The sequence below is a fragment of the Cyclopterus lumpus genome, chromosome 10 (genome assembly GCF_009769545.1).
Source record: "Cyclopterus lumpus isolate fCycLum1 chromosome 10, fCycLum1.pri, whole genome shotgun sequence".
Classification (NCBI taxonomy): domain Eukaryota; kingdom Metazoa; phylum Chordata; class Actinopteri; order Perciformes; family Cyclopteridae; genus Cyclopterus; species Cyclopterus lumpus.
The window spans coordinates 20791540-20811357 of NC_046975.1; the positions used below are offsets into that span (position 1 = coordinate 20791540).

Consider the following 19818-nt stretch of genomic DNA (forward strand, 5'->3'; position numbering starts at 1 on the left):
TGATGTAATGTTTGTCATCACCCACTCGTAGCGTGTGTTTGTGAAAATGTACGAGCAAAGACTTAAAATATGACCAAAACTACTTTTCACCATTTGATGTGATTAAAATGAACTCGCAGGTTTTAAATTCTCAAAACACTGTATGCTCTGGTTTTGTGCCGACATGTATCCTGCACGTCACACACACACCAACACAGCTGTTTCTTCCACCGAGGTTTCACCTATCCCATAATTTTTTTTTTTTAAATGAGAAACACCATTTCTTTTCTTTTCTCTCTCTCTCTCTCTCTTTATGGCTGCCATGGTTACAGACATGGGAGAGGATTTTTGTCTGTCACTACAGAAATCCTGACTGAGACGCATAATGGGAGTCAGACTGTAACTACACGCACACTCAAGTGGGAAAAAAAAAGCCTCTTAAATCACAGATGAATCTTTTAATCGCGACTGTTTTCACAGACTAATGAAATACTTTAGTCGTACTTAGTTTCGACTCATCTGAGGACTAATTTCAGCTCTCACAGAATCTCAAATGAGAGAGATTCTGCATTGCAGTGCCCTCTAATGGCCACATATATATTTGTTTAAATGTATTGAGATGAAAAAGCTCTCCTGGAAGAAAAAAAAAAAACAGAAGAAAAAGAAGGTTGATTTCCACTTCATGCTAATACATAAGGTGACATTTTCTTAGTTTGGTAACATTGGAGATACAATATCATAAATAAGATATTTTCAGTGGTAAAAAACTACACTAAGTGAGATTTTGCATCTTTCTTAAAACGTGTCCCGACATCTTACAATCCTGGTCACCTGCAACAAACACAACAATTATGACAACATGCTCATAGATCAGATGGCAGATCACCAGCGCTGCAAGAACACTCCGTGTTGAGTGGGTTTACAGACTAAACCCTTTGACGCCGACCGTGGATGTACCGAACCCGTCCTTGTGACTCATGTGCCTCTTTGAGTGTGTCTGTGCACACGCCCCCGCAGCCCAGCGCCCTGCCAGCAGCACAGTGCAGTAACCTATATCACACGGGGTGCTTTCTAATCCAACATGACCCTCTCACCAGGCTGCCACCCGGGCCACCAAGAAAACCCACCATGACAGTCAGGCAGGCAATGATTAGTGGAGGAACGGTGGGGGGGGGGGAGGCCACGGGGCTTATTGGAAGCTCATTTACTGTGAACAAGGCTCTCACACATCAGCGTTGTGCTTTTGCAACCTTCTCCTAGCCCCAAGAATACATAGAAACGGAGGAAGCGTTGGATTTTTAATTCAAAAGAAGCGCTACCATCTGTAAATTGTTTTCTAGCAATATCATAGAATCAAGGGTATATTTTTCTATAGTAATTCTGCGATTTAACCTGTCACTTCTGGTAGTGTGTTCCCTGGTTTGCTCATCGCCATAGTGTTGTGAGTGAATAGCCACGGTTTGATCTTAAACGCGAGACGTAATAGGCTATTTTTTTTTCTCCAAATGCCACAGTGGATTTCAGGTTGGCCACAATTTACCATTCTGCAGTCTTTTTTTCTTTCTTTCGGGGCTTTAAATGTGGAGGTCTAGAAAGTGTGGAGGATGCCATTTGCTGTCAGAGGTCAACGTGCACGAGGAGCTCAGTTGCAGCCAGATTCGACCAATGTGTAAAATAGCCGTGACTGTGGGTCGTGTCAGGAAGAGAGTCTGAAGAGCCCGATAGCGGAGTCGCTAGACAAACTGTGTCGCTCTCAAATTAGACTGTCCAATAAGACAAATATTGAAAAAAACAATGTTTTGAATGGGTGTTCGTGAGGGTCATTAAACAACGAGCGCTCAGCCGGAAAAACGTGAAAACCATCGAGCAGAAAGAGGTTCGGGAGGATGCATTGTTAGTAAAAGGCAAACGGGGCATTAAAACAAATGCATGCAGGAGATGAAATACACAATTAAAATAATGATTACTATTGTTGATGAGCCAATGGAGGCCCAGTTTGAGCTCAAAGCGATCAAACCTGTGGTTTTTAGTGAGTAAATACAACGTGGCTATTCCCATTAATAACGCCCTTCAAATGTAGAACTTTGGATATTTTTAGATATTGAGTTTTTAGAGCAACGTTGCTACACATTTGAATGGTATTAGCCGATGCGGTCAAAGCGTCTGGTCTCAGCACTCGAGAATCGAGAATCACCAAAACCATGTCGTAGGTAAGTAGATGGGTTGGTTTAAATGTCATTCGGATGTGCCACAATTGTGTGAATATCACTAAATACGTCTTTATTCACACACGTGTTGTCATAATACATAACACGGATATAACATGCTCCTCTAAACATATTTCATTCTGTACTGTTGGTTTCTTTTTTCCTAATGTACATTTATGCAACCCACTGGATAAGTTTCTGAACCCCCCCCAAAAGATATTGTTCTTTCAGAAATGCACAATGCCACGTGGTTAAAGTTGTAAAACAATTTTAGTTTAGGCACCGCAACGATAAGGTTAGAAAAAATATCACGTTTTCTGTTTTTAAGATGACAACTGCAACAATGTAACTATTTTAGTTTTGCTTTAGACATGAACATCGCTCTCCCCTCTTGATACTCTTTTCTATTACGTATGATTACCATCTGATCCATACGTGCTTGTCACTTCCTCTGATAGCAGTGTTTTCCTCAGACATGCAGTTCAGCTGGATGGGAAACCTTCGTAGTCCTGAATGTGAGTTCCTGTACGTCTGTGTTAGTGAACAGAAGCTTCCTGTTCAGTGCATCCGAAGACAGACAAAGAGTAAAAACAGTAAAGAAAACGTATCGCTATATGCTCCTGATATTTTCTGACCACGGTAGGAGATACAATCAACTCATTCATATTTCCTTCTCTTTTCTCGCAGCATAGATCCAAGTATTCAACTCATTTGAATAATTTTCTTTATACAAATCGCTTTGAGATTCTCTTTTTCTCAACTCACTTTTTGAAGGTAAGTCTAAAGATCATTTACAAAAATGAGAGAAACCAACAACACGGGAGAGAAGAACGTCATTTAGAAAACAGGAGTCCTAATAGGCTCCAAATGGACCTCCGGAGAATATTCGCTGCAACAACTTAACCATTGTTTCTGTGTACCGCGGCTGACGACGCCAAAGGGTTCATTAAACTTCGGTTCTACCTGAAAGGTCACGCGTCGGATATCCCCACGGCGACAGCCGGGCGTTTGTCCATCACGAGCTAAAGTGTCTGGTCGCACGGCCCCTGGAGCGAGACACTAAAATGTTACCCATTGTAAAGCCTCTCTAGATAAGAGCAACAACTAAATGCCAGAAGTGTAAATGCTTTCCGGGAGAGGATTTTCCTGGGCCGCGGTTAAAACATTTCTCAAAAAGGTCACCGACTTTGGTTTGAGCCGCTACAAAGTGCTGCTTTCTCCAAGAGGTCCAAATGTTTTCATTAAAATGCCCCTCTCAACCCCTCGGAGGGGGGGGGGGGGGGGGGGTATTTGAGTAAAATTCCCTCGAAGGTAAACATTCTCACACGGCCGGCGGGGCGGGCTCATGATTTGATTACGAGTCATTTCATTCCTACAAAAACTCATTAGAACGCTGCACAGCTGTGTACAAACAGTAAGAAATTATTAAGGAGAGTTGTGAGACGTGAGATTAATCAAAACTGAAATATTGCGTGTCGGCCCGAGCGGCCGCAGAGTGAATCCATGCGTGACGGGACCTCCAGACAAGGTCAAACAGATTCAGTACGTGTGTGTATGTGAAACACGAGCAGCCGAGCGTGCCGTGCGTTCTGCCGTGAGTCGGATGAGACGTTGAGAAAAGACACCCGAGAGCGAATGTGTGCCGTGTCCAGTCGATGCCGAGTGCAACAGGTTCGGGCTCTTGAGTCTCATCGGCATAGTTTTTGGGCCGTCGTCCCTATTGCAAATATATATACATATTGTGCCGAATGAGTTATTTTCTGAAAATCCATAGATTGCATATAAGAAGTGGACTCAGTCTCGGTTGAGGACAACGATTTTTTGAAGCCTCGACGTCGGCATTTTGTCCGTCGCCATCTTGATTCTCTGCCACCAAGAGGTAGTAACACGAGAGGGTCGAGCTGAGTACAATTGAACGGTGAATAATTACAAATAATGTTTTTGTTGACCAAAAATGTTCCAATTAACTTTCACAAACTGAAAACACTCTGTTAAAAAGGTTTGTAAAAAAATAAATGTTTCCTCTATTTTCCAGGACGTTCAACATGAAGTTACGTTCACAATAATAAATATACGATACATTAATATGGATGTAAAATTGTCTTTCTCATTCAGCCTCTTACTATAAGCAAAAGACTAAAAAACAAATATATATATATATATATATATATATATATATATATATATATATATATATATATATATATATTATTCTCTTCCAAAAACTAGCATACAGATTTCTACGATTGTGCTTTTTGTTTGAGGTGGCCAGAGAAACAAAGTGATGTCACATTGTCATAAAGGAAATACAAAAACTTTCAGGCGGCTTTAAATAAAATAGATATGACGTCATTAATAAAAATGAATTGGAAACTATAGGATTTAAACCGAACGCACCCACTGGATCCTATAGTTGTGCACACAGACTATTTCCCTGTGCAACAATTAAATATCACCGGTATTCCAGACGCTCTCGCTTTCATTTTACACAGTTTGACTTGTTTGCAGCCTACATTATTATATTGATAACCCAAGTTATCGCTACATGCCCTTCGACACTCCCTCCCCTCCATTTACTCTAAATGAAGACAGTGTTCTGTGTGGTGTGCTGTCCATGGTGCTGAAATATGATACACACTGTTGCTTCTAACTGCCACCACCCTCAGCGTCTGTCTGATCGGGCTGAGATATGCATATCGTACAACAAGGGGACAGGAATGCCATTTATTTCCAGTTAGCTGTGAAGCAGCTCTCCTCTATTTAACCCTGTTTCCGAATGGCAGTTAGAACACAGATTTGCATTGCATGGGTTAGCATGCAGACGGTGGAAAGAAGATCAAAGTTAAAAGAGGAGTTTCATTCCTGGAGGGCATGAGCAAGATTTCTCTTACGAAGTATGAACATGTTGGCCTTTAACGTGCACCATATAGAGGACACTTGTTTATCAGTTTTGTAACTGCTTTTCTGACATTTTGTCAATTACAACAACAACAAAAAACTGTTATTCAGGTATTATTGCAAATATCTTTAAATAGCTTTATTCCACATGTGCATTCTGCAACTAGTAGGGAAGTAAGGATTACATGTTTAACATCGAAATATGCAGCACATCGAGTCATATCTTCGGTGTAACCGTGAACATTATACTTCTAAGGCCACTAATCTGATCCCTGTAAGAGTGAAGTGACCTTTATCCGACGGGCAGCTCCTCTCTCCCTATACACCTGCTCCAGTGACAGCAAGTGCTCTGCCTCGTGCCGACATTACAAGATTATCTTCGGTGCTGCTGATAAACATCTAACAAAACACAATCAAGTCTGTTCATTGGTCTGTTTACTTTCACATTGAATCCAATGGGTTAGTAAAGAAGGGCGGTTCGAGGGAGGAAGAGGTTGGAAAAAGCCTTTTGAGTATCGAGCTTTGACACATACAAGCAGAACAACCTGTTGAAATAACTGTGACTAACAGCACACACGGTGACCCTGCAGGGTTATGACATGAACGACGTGTTCATGTGTTCATGCCTCATGCTTCTGACTAAAGCTCGTCATAATAAATATGAAAACAAACCCCAGAGTTCCATCTCCCAATGTAGCTGAAGGTGCAGTGGTCCTCTCTTGTCTCAAAGTGGTTGGCCCGCTCGGCTCTTTCCGTCTCCGTCCGCCTCCTCATTAACGTCCCTCACTCTGTGGGTGTGATGCTGAACGGAGCTCCGGCGCGCGGAGCGGAGACGCGCAGTTGTCCCCGTGCGCTTTGGAGGAGGCATCAGCTGCCGGCAGGAGGGGAGCGACGACGAGGAGCGGAAGAAGAGACCAGCAGGCACGCATTGGAGGCGACCATTCCTTCACTGCTGGCGTCCTTTTCACAGCAGAAGAAGAAACACACACGCACACACACACACACACACACAAACAAACGGTCCTTTTTACTGCAGATTTGAATTGTTTCCTCCCGAAGGCTGAAGGTCTCCAATGTGTGTGGGATCTAACAGCTCCGGAGGCACCGAGGAATATCAAAGTCCCCTCGTGGATGTGGACACCTAAACTGTGGACATGGAAACGATAGTGAATTTATCCGTGTCGGTCCTGCTGGTTTTATGGGGATGCGCGCTCGGAGGCTCGCCCAGTGTTCAAATCGGTACGTATCCCAATAGTTTTAGAACATAACAACCACTTGGATTACCATTTTTTTTTTGTGCGTAAAAAAAAAAAAAAAAAAAAAAAATGCTGAGAAAAATGTTTAAATGACAGGAGAAAAAAAAAAAAGATGTGCGAGTGTGGCTCATATTTTTATTTTTTTTTTCATTTTGGATTTTCAGGGGGACTCTTTCCAAGGGGCGCGGACCAAGAGTACAGCGCATTTCGGATAGGCATGGTTCAGTTTGGCACCTCGGAATTCAGATTGACGCCCCACATTGACAACCTGGAAGTGGCGAACAGTTTCGCTGTAACCAACTGCTGTAAGTGACAGAAAAATACCCCCCCCCCCCCCCCCCCCCCCCCCCCCCCCCCACACACACACACACACACACATACACACCCCTCCCTTTGTTCTTTCTTCTTACAAGTGTGCATGCTATCCATACACTGTTTTAAATGGCTATGGATATGGATGCTTGTATTGTGCGTGTTTTTTTTTTAACGAGATGAGTTTGGATCGAATGCATCGGCTTTCGTGATGGAGATGAAACACCCATTTGTCACATCGAGAGACGGCGAGGTGGGTAGTTGAGAAGGAGCATCGTGTAGGCAGAGGGGAAAGTTGGTTTCCACAGTAACAGTCACATCATTAACATTCCTTCAGATTCAGAGATCAAACACAGCTGCAGAAATATCGATCCCGCTGCTTCTTTCCCACTCCAGCACGCCTTTTTTTTTTTTTTTTTTTTTTTTTTAAACCGAATGATTCAGCCTGAAGTGAGTGGAGGGAGGACCGAGTTTTTCGTGGGACTGCACTTGACTCTGATGGACATCAAAACCTGTTTCTGGAACCACATTTCATTCATATTGGCTACCGACGTCGAGATCCGACTTTTTTCTTCTTCTTCTTCTTCTTCTTCTTCTTCTTCTTCTTCTTCTTCTTCTTCTTCTTCTTCTTCTTCTTCTTCTTCTTCTTCTTCTTCTTCTTCTTCTTCTTCTTCTTCTTCTTCTTCCTCGTCTTCTTTCTTAGTCCATGAAAAGAAAAAGAAGAGAAACCCGCACTTGGAACCAAATAGATTAAATCTATATCACCATATTGATGCTTTTTTTCTTTTCTTATCCTCTTGAGCCAAAACGCGAGATGTGACATGTTGAGATGTGACATTTCTTGCAGCGTGGAGCGATGTCACGTCTTTTCTCCGCGCAGGAGGACCGGTACTCAACCATTAGTGGTTTCCGGTAACAAAGCATATTACATATTTACATGGAACGGCTCTTTAAGATCATATCGAAGATGAATAGGACCCTTATGAGCGTCAGTTCCTCGGGGAAATAGAGGATAACAGACCAAATCATGACTCAAAAGACAGCTTGTCTCACACCCAACTCCATATCACTTCGTACACATGTTTATTTGTCGATTTATTACCGTTATTTACATTTTTTTTTGGTCAGAATCTATTTAAATTGTTTAAAATAACCAAGACGCAGAGTATTTTTCTTTGAAATAGCGGCAACGGAAAGCCCCAAATGGGTTCTAAGGTCGCAATATAATTTTTTTTATTTCCTTTCTTTTATAGGCAGACCTCGTACATTTCATTATACGGTTGCCAAGCGACTACTCCTCTCAACAGTGGCCCCCTAAACATAAATCACACGCTTCTGATTGGTGCGCGCATCGGACCAATCGATTTCATTACCATATAAAAGCTTCCTGCCTGGAGAGAGCCGACAGATCACAGCGAGATGCCCGACATTCAAATATCACTGCCCCCTGTTTGAGAACAATGTTTGCCCTTCTGAAAGAGATGGGGGGGGGGGGGGGGGGGGGGGGGGGGGGGGGGTGGTTATTACTTATCAGTACTTATTAACTGTTTCATTATTGTCTGGATGATTTGTTTTAAATTCATCTCACATTTTCAAAAGTGCATATGAACCCAAATGTGTTTTCCTTCTATCCAGAATGTGTGCGGCGTTGCATAAACTCCAACATGAGCGATCACTTCTAAGCTCATAACTACTACTAGTCAGTCTGATGATATGTATGAATTACCTCTGATTTCTTAACATATTTTAATTATACAGTGTGCTCTATAGGCAGGTCAGGGAGTGAACCTGGTGCAACATTTCTGAGAGTAAACACACAAACTACAGTTCTGTTTATTGTCCCATTCTTGATTTATGGCACACGTGAAGACTGCTGGCTTCCACATATCTCTCCAGAAGTCAAATCACAGTCATCGGTGACCCCTCAATGAGCAATTACAGGCTATAGAAAAAGAACTAACGAATGGTTGGATTTAGAATTGATTAGTGTTGTCGAGCTGAGGGAATGGCTGTTCATTTGTTACAAAGGCTGCTAATAAGTATATTTTTTTTGTCTCTCGACACAGCAGACGGGCTGAATGTCTGACACATGCACTTGGTTTTTTTCTCCAAATGTTGCATGAACACTATCTACCTCCTCTAATTGACTACTTGAGTGGGAGTTGGAGGGGGGGGGGGGGGGGGTTAGGCTGGTAGATGGCAGTCTGCCTCACAATCCACCTCCAAGTGTAATTATAGTGGTATTACGTTTGTTAAAATGTACTTTACGCAGCGTGGAATAAAGGAAATTGCATCTGACGTGGCAGATTGAAAGCGAAAAAAATAATAAATCATCGCTTCTTGAAAGCTTGTTATTGGGCTCCTCAAACACTCCATTACCAAAAGGAGCTGCTGCATACTGTGGCGGAGTGTCAGGTGTGAGCTTTCATTTTGGATCCAAACAAAAGCACTTTTGTCTTTAAAGAAGAGGGGGAGGGGGAGGGGGGGGGGGGGATGTGGAGCTCCATCACATGCCATCAAAAGTGGACTATACTAAGAACTGAATCTCAATATGTTTGAGTCATGCTCCTTTTTAATCAGATATTTCCCCGAATTGTCTCATCATTTAATGATTCGTACGCTTTATCGCTCTTATAAATAATGCATATGATACAATAAAGACATTACATGAGATCATTAAATATACGATTTTGAGCAAATTAATCTGTGTCCCACAGACATATCCCACTCTGGTTGCACTTCATCAGTGCAGTGTGTCAGAGACAGTAGGGGGCAGGATGATACATTCCTCCATCAATAACAGTTCATCTGGACAGGTGTGCACCTGCTGCCAAGACCAGGGGAATCATTGGCACTGAGTGAGTGCATGTAAAGTGTGTGTGTGTGTGTGTGTGTGTGTGTGTGTGTGTGTGTGTGTGCACTGGTGTGCTGTCCACCCAGAGCAATGAATTGAAACTTCCTAGAATAGTTCACCTCTGTGACTCCATGTGGTTAAATGACGGATGCATATATATATATATATATATATATATATATATATATATATATATATATATATATATATATATATATATGTATGGTGGCTGTTGACATTCTAGGGCCATGGTACTGTTTGGTGTTGTGTTTTTCAAACCAATAGTTCATAAATGCTTTATAGGTCAGCAATAATCTCTTAATAAGGACAACGTGTTGGTTGCCAGGTTATGATCTATTATACATCAATTCATTATTTCCTATCGTTAATAAATGCATTAGCCTCTTATGTTCGAAAGTGGTACTTTCTTTTCTTTTTTTTCGAGGACGAACTGTCAAAGTAGACGTTATGGATCACACTGGAATATTCCTGGAATTTTGCACTGGAGACCAAAGGGGAGCTGCACCAATTTACACTTGGGGGGGGGTCAATGTGGTCGCCATGGTGAATCCAATTCAGTGTGATAAGTGACGTGGTGTCTTCTGTGGCTCCGGAGAGAAGAATGAGGAAAAATTAACCCCTCGATGATGTCACCGGGGTTACCTGTGCTCTCAACGTTTCTTTTTATACACATAACCGTCATTTTTTTTCTTTTTTAGCCGGTAGACATTTTGTTTGAAAGATGGTGGCATTTGCAAACGCGGGTCTCGTGAAAGTCGCTATATATACAATTGCGTTAAAGGGAAATGTAGGAATGAGTGTTTATAAGAGCTTGACTCACACTTATCAGTCAGAATACACTTTATTTTTTAAAGTCCCCCAGCTATATGGCGGAGCAATACTGAATAGAAGAGAAAGCTCTAACGAGATTAAATATGTCAGATGTGTTAAACCATCAACAACAAAACAGTAGGTTTCCATTCAGGGGGATTTGAGCTCCTCGGGGGTCCCAAGACGAAGGGGTAGCGATGAATTTATAAGCGTTGAAAATCAAAGTCAAAACATTCTGCTGTTTGTCTTATCTCTAATCTTTGCATTGTTCTAGTGAAATGCCGTCCTCACAATATTATTCAAATTATTCAAACGGAACATAAAAGGAAATGCACGCTTCAATTGAACTCTGAACTCTAGTCAAGCACCCTCTGGTTAGAGGTTCACAAGTAGACGTCGCTTTGTAAAAAGGGGGTCACGAGCATTAATGGTTCGGAAGTGCCCTGAAGCCTAAATTCTGCATGAACTTCCAAATCATCCGTCTCTGCATTCGAGTGCATTACAGCTACATATTGCACTTGTGTCATCGGCAGTGCAAAAGTACTATATGACACCTTTTCTGACTGAAATTGTGTGACCGCACTTCTAATTGGACAAAACCCCGCCTACACGGATGTCGCACAGCGTCGCGGAAAAGGCAAATTCTGGGTATCATCGCAAATCGGGTGACTTCCCAACACCGAAATTGACATTACACCAATTAATGATAATTAGCGGTGTACGCTTGTGGATGACCTGCTCCTTTTCAATGCAGCGCAGAGCATTTTAAATACCTCCTGGCTGTGTGCATATACAATGTGTGTTTGCCTGCCAAATGTAATGTTTTATTATGCTATAGCATGCTCGTGTAGCATGTTTTTTTATTTCTCTCAGGCCCGTAGAGATCACCCCCGCAGCCCCCGCACTGCGGGGGGGCCTCGCATGGCAATTATTTTTTTTTAATCCAACACTAGCCAGCGCACTCGGACGTATTGCGGCTAAGTGTCGGCTGACTCGGCTGTGTTCCGGCTCGATGCGGCCAAATGTGAGCCACCTTTGGCACATTTCACTGTTGCCATGTCTGGCCCAGGTGTAGCTGTTACGGACATGGGCAGATTCTGTCCGAGACATGGCAACCGGTTTATCGGCTGCCGAATCTGGGCCGAATAATGTAATAAATAAATAATATTACATTACGTAATAACATTAAGATATCCCTCAAAGTTGTCTCTCTCATATAAAGCTACACAATAAAAAAAAGTATTTTAAACTAGCTTTATAAGTTTTAAATAATAGTTGTAAAGGCAATCGTAACAGGCAACCACTAGGGCCTCCTGCTACGCGGACTGGTGTTATTGTTGGGCCGCGGTGCATTCTGGGAGAACTACGAGGACATCTCTCTTGAGGAAAAATGAAACGCACATTTAAAAGTGGTGCCCAAAAGCGGCATTCAAAACAGAACATTTCTGAATTAAATGCCAAACTTCCCAAAATTACAAGTCTTTTTCGACCAGCTGGTGAAGGATGCACTCATCTGCCAGAAGAGACAGGTATTGTACTGTTTGCTATAGCTAACATTACCACGTAGCTAACGTTATACTTTGACAGCTGTACTGCTCTGTCTATGTGTTGTGCTTGAAAATACACTAACCTTATTAAACCTATGCTCTCACTATACCCCCTGCGCCCATTATCAGACACGTTCCTTAATTATCTCCACAACCACATCGTTGTTTAACTTCATTTCACGTTGTCCAACACTGCAACCCTTTTGAGAAGACAACGGCTCTGTACAAAATAATACAAGTAACCGTTAAGTAAGAAAGGTCATTTTCCAAGCTAAAACTGATCAAAACATATCTCAGAAGCTCCATGTCACAAGAGAGTCTGTCAGGTCTGGCCATCCTTAGCATTGAGAATAAACGTGCGCGCAGTTTAGATGTAAAGAGCGTGGTTAAAGACTTTGCACACAGATTTGCTAAAAGACGCGCACATGTGTATTCAAATGCAAACCTGTAGAAAGTAGCCTACCGGTGTATCGACTATATGTAGGCATATTTGTTATGTTGTTGTAACACATGTTCTATTTGAGCTGTTTGATAGGCCCTAGCATATGTTTTGTTTCGGTTGGAATACATTTGTTCTCTGTTTGAGCTGTTTTTTCTGATTGAATAAATTTCCCTCAAAAGAAAAGCTTGGGTCCTGTTCGTTTATCTTTGGATAACGACCGCCGGACAATACATTATCCCTTACATATGGGGGGGAGGGGGGGGGGTTATTCTGCAGGGGGGCCTCATGTGTTTCCGTTACGGCACTGATTTCTCTACTCTACGTTTCAAAGCGAAAACGACTCGGAGAAGTTTAAGGGTCACCGACGGGCGATTTAACACTTCAAAGTTCTGAGTTTGTCATGGTTGAATGGCGTCATGCTGTAATTTCATGCATCTACACGCACACAACCCTTCGACCGTACGGCTCAAAAGTGACCGTTGGTTATAGCCGATGTATTGTTCACACTTAATTAAGTGCATTTCCCTCAATTTGAGAGGAAGCTGTGAAATATTAAATAGGACTGGGAGCTGGCTGGTCAGAACAAAAATGAGGCTAAAGAACCCTCTGTGGATCTTTGCTTGCCCTGAATACAGCCCTCAACACAGGCCCTTATCACTCTGTCCTCGTAAAACACAAGAGTGAGATAGCTGGACGTCCCCTCCTGTCTCGTATCCAATGACTTACTTACCGTGCCTTTTTGAGGAAGGTGGCTCAACAGCAGGTTTTGGCCTAAGCTATAGGCAGGAAACAACAAAAACCACGTGGCGAGTGCATCGCACAATTTAATAGACAGACGGATGACATGTTCTCCTCCTGGCTTTAAGAGAATCACCAGAGTTTCACTTAAAAAATAAGGTTTTCACGACAGTAATGCGCTAAACTCAACATGCATATCTAATAACGCAATCGCAAAGATAACTATTGGATTTGGATTTTAAAAATATGAAATACGAACACATTTGACATCATAATCTACATCAAGGTCGTTTTACTGGCTATTTTTTCCAGAGCTTTCAACTGCATCTGACATCAAACCCAAAAGAGTTTATCCAGTCGTCATCGCTTAGACTCAGTTGTCATCGCGCAACACGAGTCTGGAATTTAAATGACGACAACTGAGTCAACTTCAATGACTGATGAAGACCACGACGTGTGTATTCAAGCTCTAGTAAGTGGAACTTAAGTTAAGATTGTATTAAGGAGAATTTTTAATGCTCATTTATCATAATTTCATAGTTATTTTTGTTGTTGTTTGGCATTTAAATATACACACACAAGCTCCCGGTTACTATTCATCCACCGTTTAGTCACAATGAACCGCTTGATCGTAAACACCAGCTCAGTTTATGACAATTAATCCAATACACAGTCACCTGATAGGCTTTCATTGCCAGGTGGAGGGTCCCATCCTTTAGCTGAGCAAGCATGCGGCAGAGAGAACTGATTCAGTTACTATAACGTGGCTTTCATTCATTCATTCATTCACAACGTTAGCGTAAACACATTCCTCTCACTTCTTCAGATGGCAAAAAGAGATCCAGAGATTGCCCCCCCCCCCCCGGAACAGAGATCCTTATCCTAAAAAAAGATGTAACCGAGGTGTTATCTTATTATCTGCGGCCCTCTATCTTGATGTCCCCTACCATATCTTTCATTTTAAGAAAAATGAAAACAGCTTAGTTCATTCTTCTGCAGACCCTTTTTTTTCTTTTTTTTTTTGTATCAAACCCTAACGGCCTGTACGTCGACGACGGCAACAACCATTTACTCTCCGTGTTTCAGCGTGTGAAGAAGTGAGGGGTTTTCAGAAGCGACATCTATCATGAGAGTTGGGCACTGGGTAGCTGGGATGATTATAGATCAGCTGTCATCTCCAGCTCGTCACTGATATGATGAAAAGGCGTCGTCTCACAACCGCATCCATAAGTCTGCGGTTGAATGGAGATTCAGTAGCAGCTTGGAGACGCATAAGAACATAAGCAGCTCGCCATATTTTGTCATTCAGGCATCAATTTGAGAAAATATGAATTATTTAATAGCAAACCATGGTTATAAGACACATAAAAATACTCTGAAATTGAACACTTTCAAACCTATTTCCTTAAAAACCTGAACAAAAACACGACACAATCAAACATGAATTATGTTCTTCGTCACAAACCTCTCATGGACCATTTTCCAGGAGCTTTTCTCCACGTCTCGTTGTCATCGACAACACCGTTTTTTTTAAGGATTTGAATAATCGTTTGTCTTAGCACATTCAAACCAAAACGGTAAAAAGCTCAGATTGGATTACATATTCCACAAAGAGCTATATCTGACTCTCAAATATGTCTTCATCAACCTAAAGTTGACTTTAATTCACCGAATGACCTTTTTTCTGCTCATCAGCATGCATAGAAAGTAATCTGTCACTCTCATCACTGAGGTGATTAAGATTTGATCCGGTTGCCTTGACTGGTCTTACGGGGGTGTTCTTTTGAAACTTATTAAGATTAAAATGTGTATGTGTGTGTGTGTGTGTGTGTGGGGGGGGGGGGGGGGGGGTAGAGAGAGAGAAAGAAATTGGAAATACTAAATTAAAATGACAGTCCCGAATGACTTTAAAGTGTGATAAACGGAGCAGGAGTCCAGTGTCCCTGTGCTCTGTGGGGTCCTAATGTTATGTCTCGCTGAGCAAAATATTAATGTTTTATAAAGGAGCGTCTTCAGCTGTGTTCTTTTTATTTTTTTTAAAAGAAGAGAGGATGACGATGAGGATACGATCATGAAAAAACTCCTAGAGTGTCAGCAGAGTGTCACTCAATAATAAGGATTTTAATCAATTAGCACTTTACTTAATTGATAAAAAAGTATGCCCCATTGACAGCGTTTTCTTTGTTTCCGCATTATAAATAATGATTACACATTTTATAATTATAAGCATAATGCATCCTCGATCTGTGGACTCACCGCAGCTGTTTTCCCCTCACCAGCTTATTAACCTTTCTCTAGAGAGTGTGTGTACAGTGTCTTTGCTCCGGACGATCCCATGAATCAACGTGGAGGGCTCAGGAGTACATTTTCCTCTTGTCTTCCGTCTCTTAACTTTGTCCACTCGATTTAAAGCTTTGATTCACTTGAGAACCTTTTCTTCACGTTGTCTGTTTTGCACGTTGTAAGAACTTGTCCCCGGACGGCCTGTCGGTTGCATTTCATTCAATAACAAAGAATCTTTCTCACCCATCAAAAAAAGGTGCACGCCGTGAAACAGAAAACACATTAAAAGAAGAAAAAAATCTAATCTAGCTTCAGATGATTTCTTCAAATTAACGTTTTTTCGGCGTTGCACTTTCGGGGTTATTTTGTTATAACATTTGTTTATGTACTGGACTCGCATTCTCTTTGTCGACCATGTCAACTTATATAGCTACTAATTTCTTACATATCCCAGAATTACTTTCTGCATTCTTCAGAAGACGGACTTGACATGTTTGAATTCAGCCGCTAGCGATGCATCTGAGAGCAAAAAAAATAAAAAAAATAAATGTTTATTCAGGTTAAACTCATGTCTGAGTCTTTTACAATCTAAAAAAATGTTGTTATTTTTTTATTTTACGGACCTCATAAAAAAAGAGGTCAATATAGTTCAAAAAGCGTCTATTGTGTATATTATCGTCACAACGTTTTGTTTGTGTTGACTCCGAGTCGACTTGGTTTTCAGCCTCCTCGACTGGCTCCGACTGGATGTGTGTCCCCATTAAAGGGACCGTGGACGCTGCACCATGTGACGGCCTGTAAGGCTTTGATCAGGGTTCAGTGGTGTGTTCAGGGTTTGGAAAACAGAACCGTTTTCCTGTGTTATTAAGGTGTCCATGCAGGAGATGTTACATCGTGTCTTTATGCCAGGATTGTGCAGGGTTATGTTCTAGTGTGTGTTTTTTTGTGAAGTTTTGGTTTATTACCCTGCTGCTCTCAGAGATGAAGGGGTAAGAGAACACTCTTCCAACTCGCAGGATTATTATTCAATAATTTAAAATCAGACAGAGCAAAAATTGTATCAGGTGGTCAGAAAGGAGTCGAAAAAAAGAAATGCATGTTTAAACAGGTGATGCCCTAAAATAACACACTTCTGTTTTCTGTTCCAAATCTGTTTTGGATTTGTATGGACAGGATGTTTATTTCATATAGTTGGTTTGATCTTAAAATAAGATAATCCTGTATTAGAGGGGAAATGTACAGGATTACAGCAGCAAAGGGGTAAAGTGCACACAAGATCAAATGAAACAACAGAAAATAAAACTGAATAATATATACAATAATATATACACACAGGCAGAATAAATATGGCAAATCCTTCATGTGGATTAGAATAACTGAATTAAAACGTATTACAATATGTGTATGTTTTTTCTAATTTATCTCTGGTTTCTAGCAAAGCAAATGTTTGCGGTTTTTGTGATGATTCGTTTGCAGAAAGTGTTTTTTGATGTGGGTGAACTGACCCTGTAATAGGGTATTTAATAGGTAGTAGTAGTTGTAGTCAGTAGAAATGACAGCAATGCTAAAAATAAATAGCATGTTTGTAAAAACAACTAAATCAATTACAAACAATGTAGTGTTTTTTGGAAAAAGCTAAATATTACCAAAAAAAAGTAAACCATACTCACCCTCAAACAATCAATTCAAAGAGCTGTAAACCCCACAGACAGACACTAATGTAATAGGTACTGTGACAAAACCTTTAAATGGACAATTTCACAGAGAGTTAAGGGATAAGAAAACAAACGCAAGTGAAATATGACGGTGACAGATAGGAACACGGCCGGCGGCGGGCCCAGAGAAAGCCAGGTCAGCACTGGTGTCCGCTGGCAGGTGAGATCATTGTGTGCAGCAGGTGCCTGAAAGAGAGGGCAAACAAACAGACACGTACGGACACACTCTCAGAGCAGGTATATTCAGCCGCACACACACACACACACACACACACTCACACTCACTCAGGCAGAGAGGGTTATGTTGCAGCGACTCCGGACTGACTCCCAACTGTCGTCTCCTATTTCAACGCAGTGAAACTAGAGTACGAGTAAAGTCGCTCGTGGCTCCGGGTTTGGAGCATGATGGGTTTGGACCTACAGTACGATGTAGCAGTCAAATCCAAACGAACATTTAGAGATTACACACGCTGGAGAACAAAAACCAAAAAACAGCACTTAGCAGCTCCACATCCCACCTGCTGTGATGGAAACAGCAGGAAAACACTGGGAAAAGAGGGCAGCTGCATAAATTATATGACATTTTATGATTTTCTTTCCCCCATTTTACTGCCGGAGAGAAAACAAAGTAATAGCATTACAGCCAATCAAATGTATTCAGACAATGACCTTTTATTGTCTCTTAGTCCTGTCTGCAGGGCTTTCAGGTGAAGAAAGGAAAACCAGCAGGGATTTTCAGATTTTCTTTCATATTGCTTCGACTGGTATTGCGTTTGAATTAATGCCGCCTTTACAGAGGCGGTCTTTGATCATTGTCAGAATAAACAAGACAACGAAGTCCTGGAAAACGTATCAAAAGAAGGTTAATAACGTCTGACTCTTTAATGTTCTGCCTTTGAACTATTAGCAGCCAGAAAGACACAGTAATTGCACAGTATTTGTGCACTAAAAGATGTATTTTGGGAACATTCATATGATAGATAATACTGTTTACCATGAACATTTTGACCACAATTGTGGAATGAAATATCGATACGGGCCAATCTCGAGTCTGAACCAGATGTCGTGGCAGTCGTGTCGAAAGTTGTCGAGACATTTTCCTAAAAAACCGCAGATGTCGACCTCGAGAAAAAGTCAGGTGTCATTAAGATTCATCATCTGTGAAATATGAATGTCTGTACCTCGTGTTGTTGTCAATCAGTTTGGTTTAGATGTGAAACATGTGAACCCGTTAGATGCCAATGTGTTGCCCATTCATTATTCATACTTCATAACAGATATTTCGCTCAGTTTATCATCAACTTACCCACATTTAAGCTGCTCATCAAAGAGTAAGGGAACAAGTTCCACCTTATTTTCTATCCTAATCACATTTAATACCGCAATACACCGCTACACTGTAAACGCTATTAGCTTTTCAACCATGCGGAAATATTGCTGCTGAGGAAATATCACGATGTCGCGGTGCATTGTTCTCTTAACATAACGAGTGCTGCTGTGTCTGGTGCCTGCGCGACAAAGCAGCCTTCTGAGGGAAGACATCAAATCCCATGAAAGGGCCACAGCTGCAACTCCAAGCTTACTTTTTAATGCCCGCTTCATGGTTGAAAACGCTGAAGCCTCCGGAAGGTCACAACTCTGTTTGCTTCCTTTTTAGAAGTAGTCGTGCATTTTTTTTCGACCGAACTTTTCACCGGCACTCACCTCGAAGCTTTTGACTAAAGATGCAATGGCAAAAGTGTTTTAAGCAGCATGAGGACCACACAGTCTCACCCCCAACCCGTCAAATACAGAGAGAGACCTGATCGTTGGCGCCCCGAGTTTCAAACTGTGGTGCTCTAGTTTCCCCTTTTCTGTCTAGTTACATGCATAGTGTCATTTTAATAATTAATGCCCCTCATCACAGGGATTTTTGTTAAGGCAACAAAACCATTCAGTTACAAATAGGAAAGATCGTGGTTATAGTTAACTTGACCGACTAACAACTCACTTGACTAGTGATTAGCTAACGAATCCGTTGCTCGACTAGCTAACGAATCCGTTGCTCTGAGCATGCAAATAACAGTCCCTTTCCATTGCATCATCTACTTTTATACATTTAGAAAGGTTTAATTACGTCATAACCTCTGTTAGCATACATTATAGTATAGCGTACATTTAGAGTACATTGTGTTTTATTTACCTGATAGTGCTGTATTTAAAAAGAAAAGAGCATACAAGCCTTTATTTCGAATGTATTCTGTTTTATGTCTCATAATATTTTAGCGTTTTCTGATTTGCCATTTTAGTTTGCAGTTACTGTGCTGTAAATGCAAACTGAATATATTGTACATGTTTACCTGTTTCCATAGTACTAATTATATCTTTACATTAACAGTTAGGCTTAATCAACAAGCTGCTGCTGAGTTTTTATTCTATGATGGAAATATTGTTTAATTGACGATTTACAGTCAACATTTTGCCATTTTTCGCAACTAAAAGGAAGTCGCTCCAGTTCCTCTTAGGTTTCAATTTAAACAGAAAAAAGACAAGAGGTGTGTACTCCCTCATGACAATCATTTCTACAGAAATGTTGACTATAAATTTCAATTTAAATAAACTCAACATAGCTAAAAGAAGAAGTGCTTTGCATACATTTTGTTTATGCTGATAGTGTACATGTTGCTTTATTCGTCATGTGAGCTGATAAATGATCAAGAGTACAAGTAATGTTGCATCCAAATGTTGTACCTGCCTCAATCAGATAAGTTTGCGCT

The 19818-nt window shown here is 41.2% G+C and overlaps 1 protein-coding gene across 2 annotated transcripts in view; it reads left to right on the top strand.

Moving 5' to 3' along the window:
* Positions 1–5920: 5920 nt before the first annotated feature.
* gria2b (glutamate receptor, ionotropic, AMPA 2b) overlaps positions 5921–19818 on the top strand; it is a 46628-nt gene continuing 32730 nt past the window's right edge. The window contains exons 1-2 of one of the 2 annotated variants that reach the window (XM_034543098.1): positions 5921–6323; positions 6505–6645. In XM_034543098.1, the coding sequence (XP_034398989.1) occupies positions 6239–6323; positions 6505–6645 (226 nt within the window). In that variant the 5' untranslated portion in view covers positions 5921–6238. The remainder of the gene's footprint in view (positions 6324–6504; positions 6646–19818) is intronic. The other variant, XM_034543097.1, reaches the window with a different exon arrangement.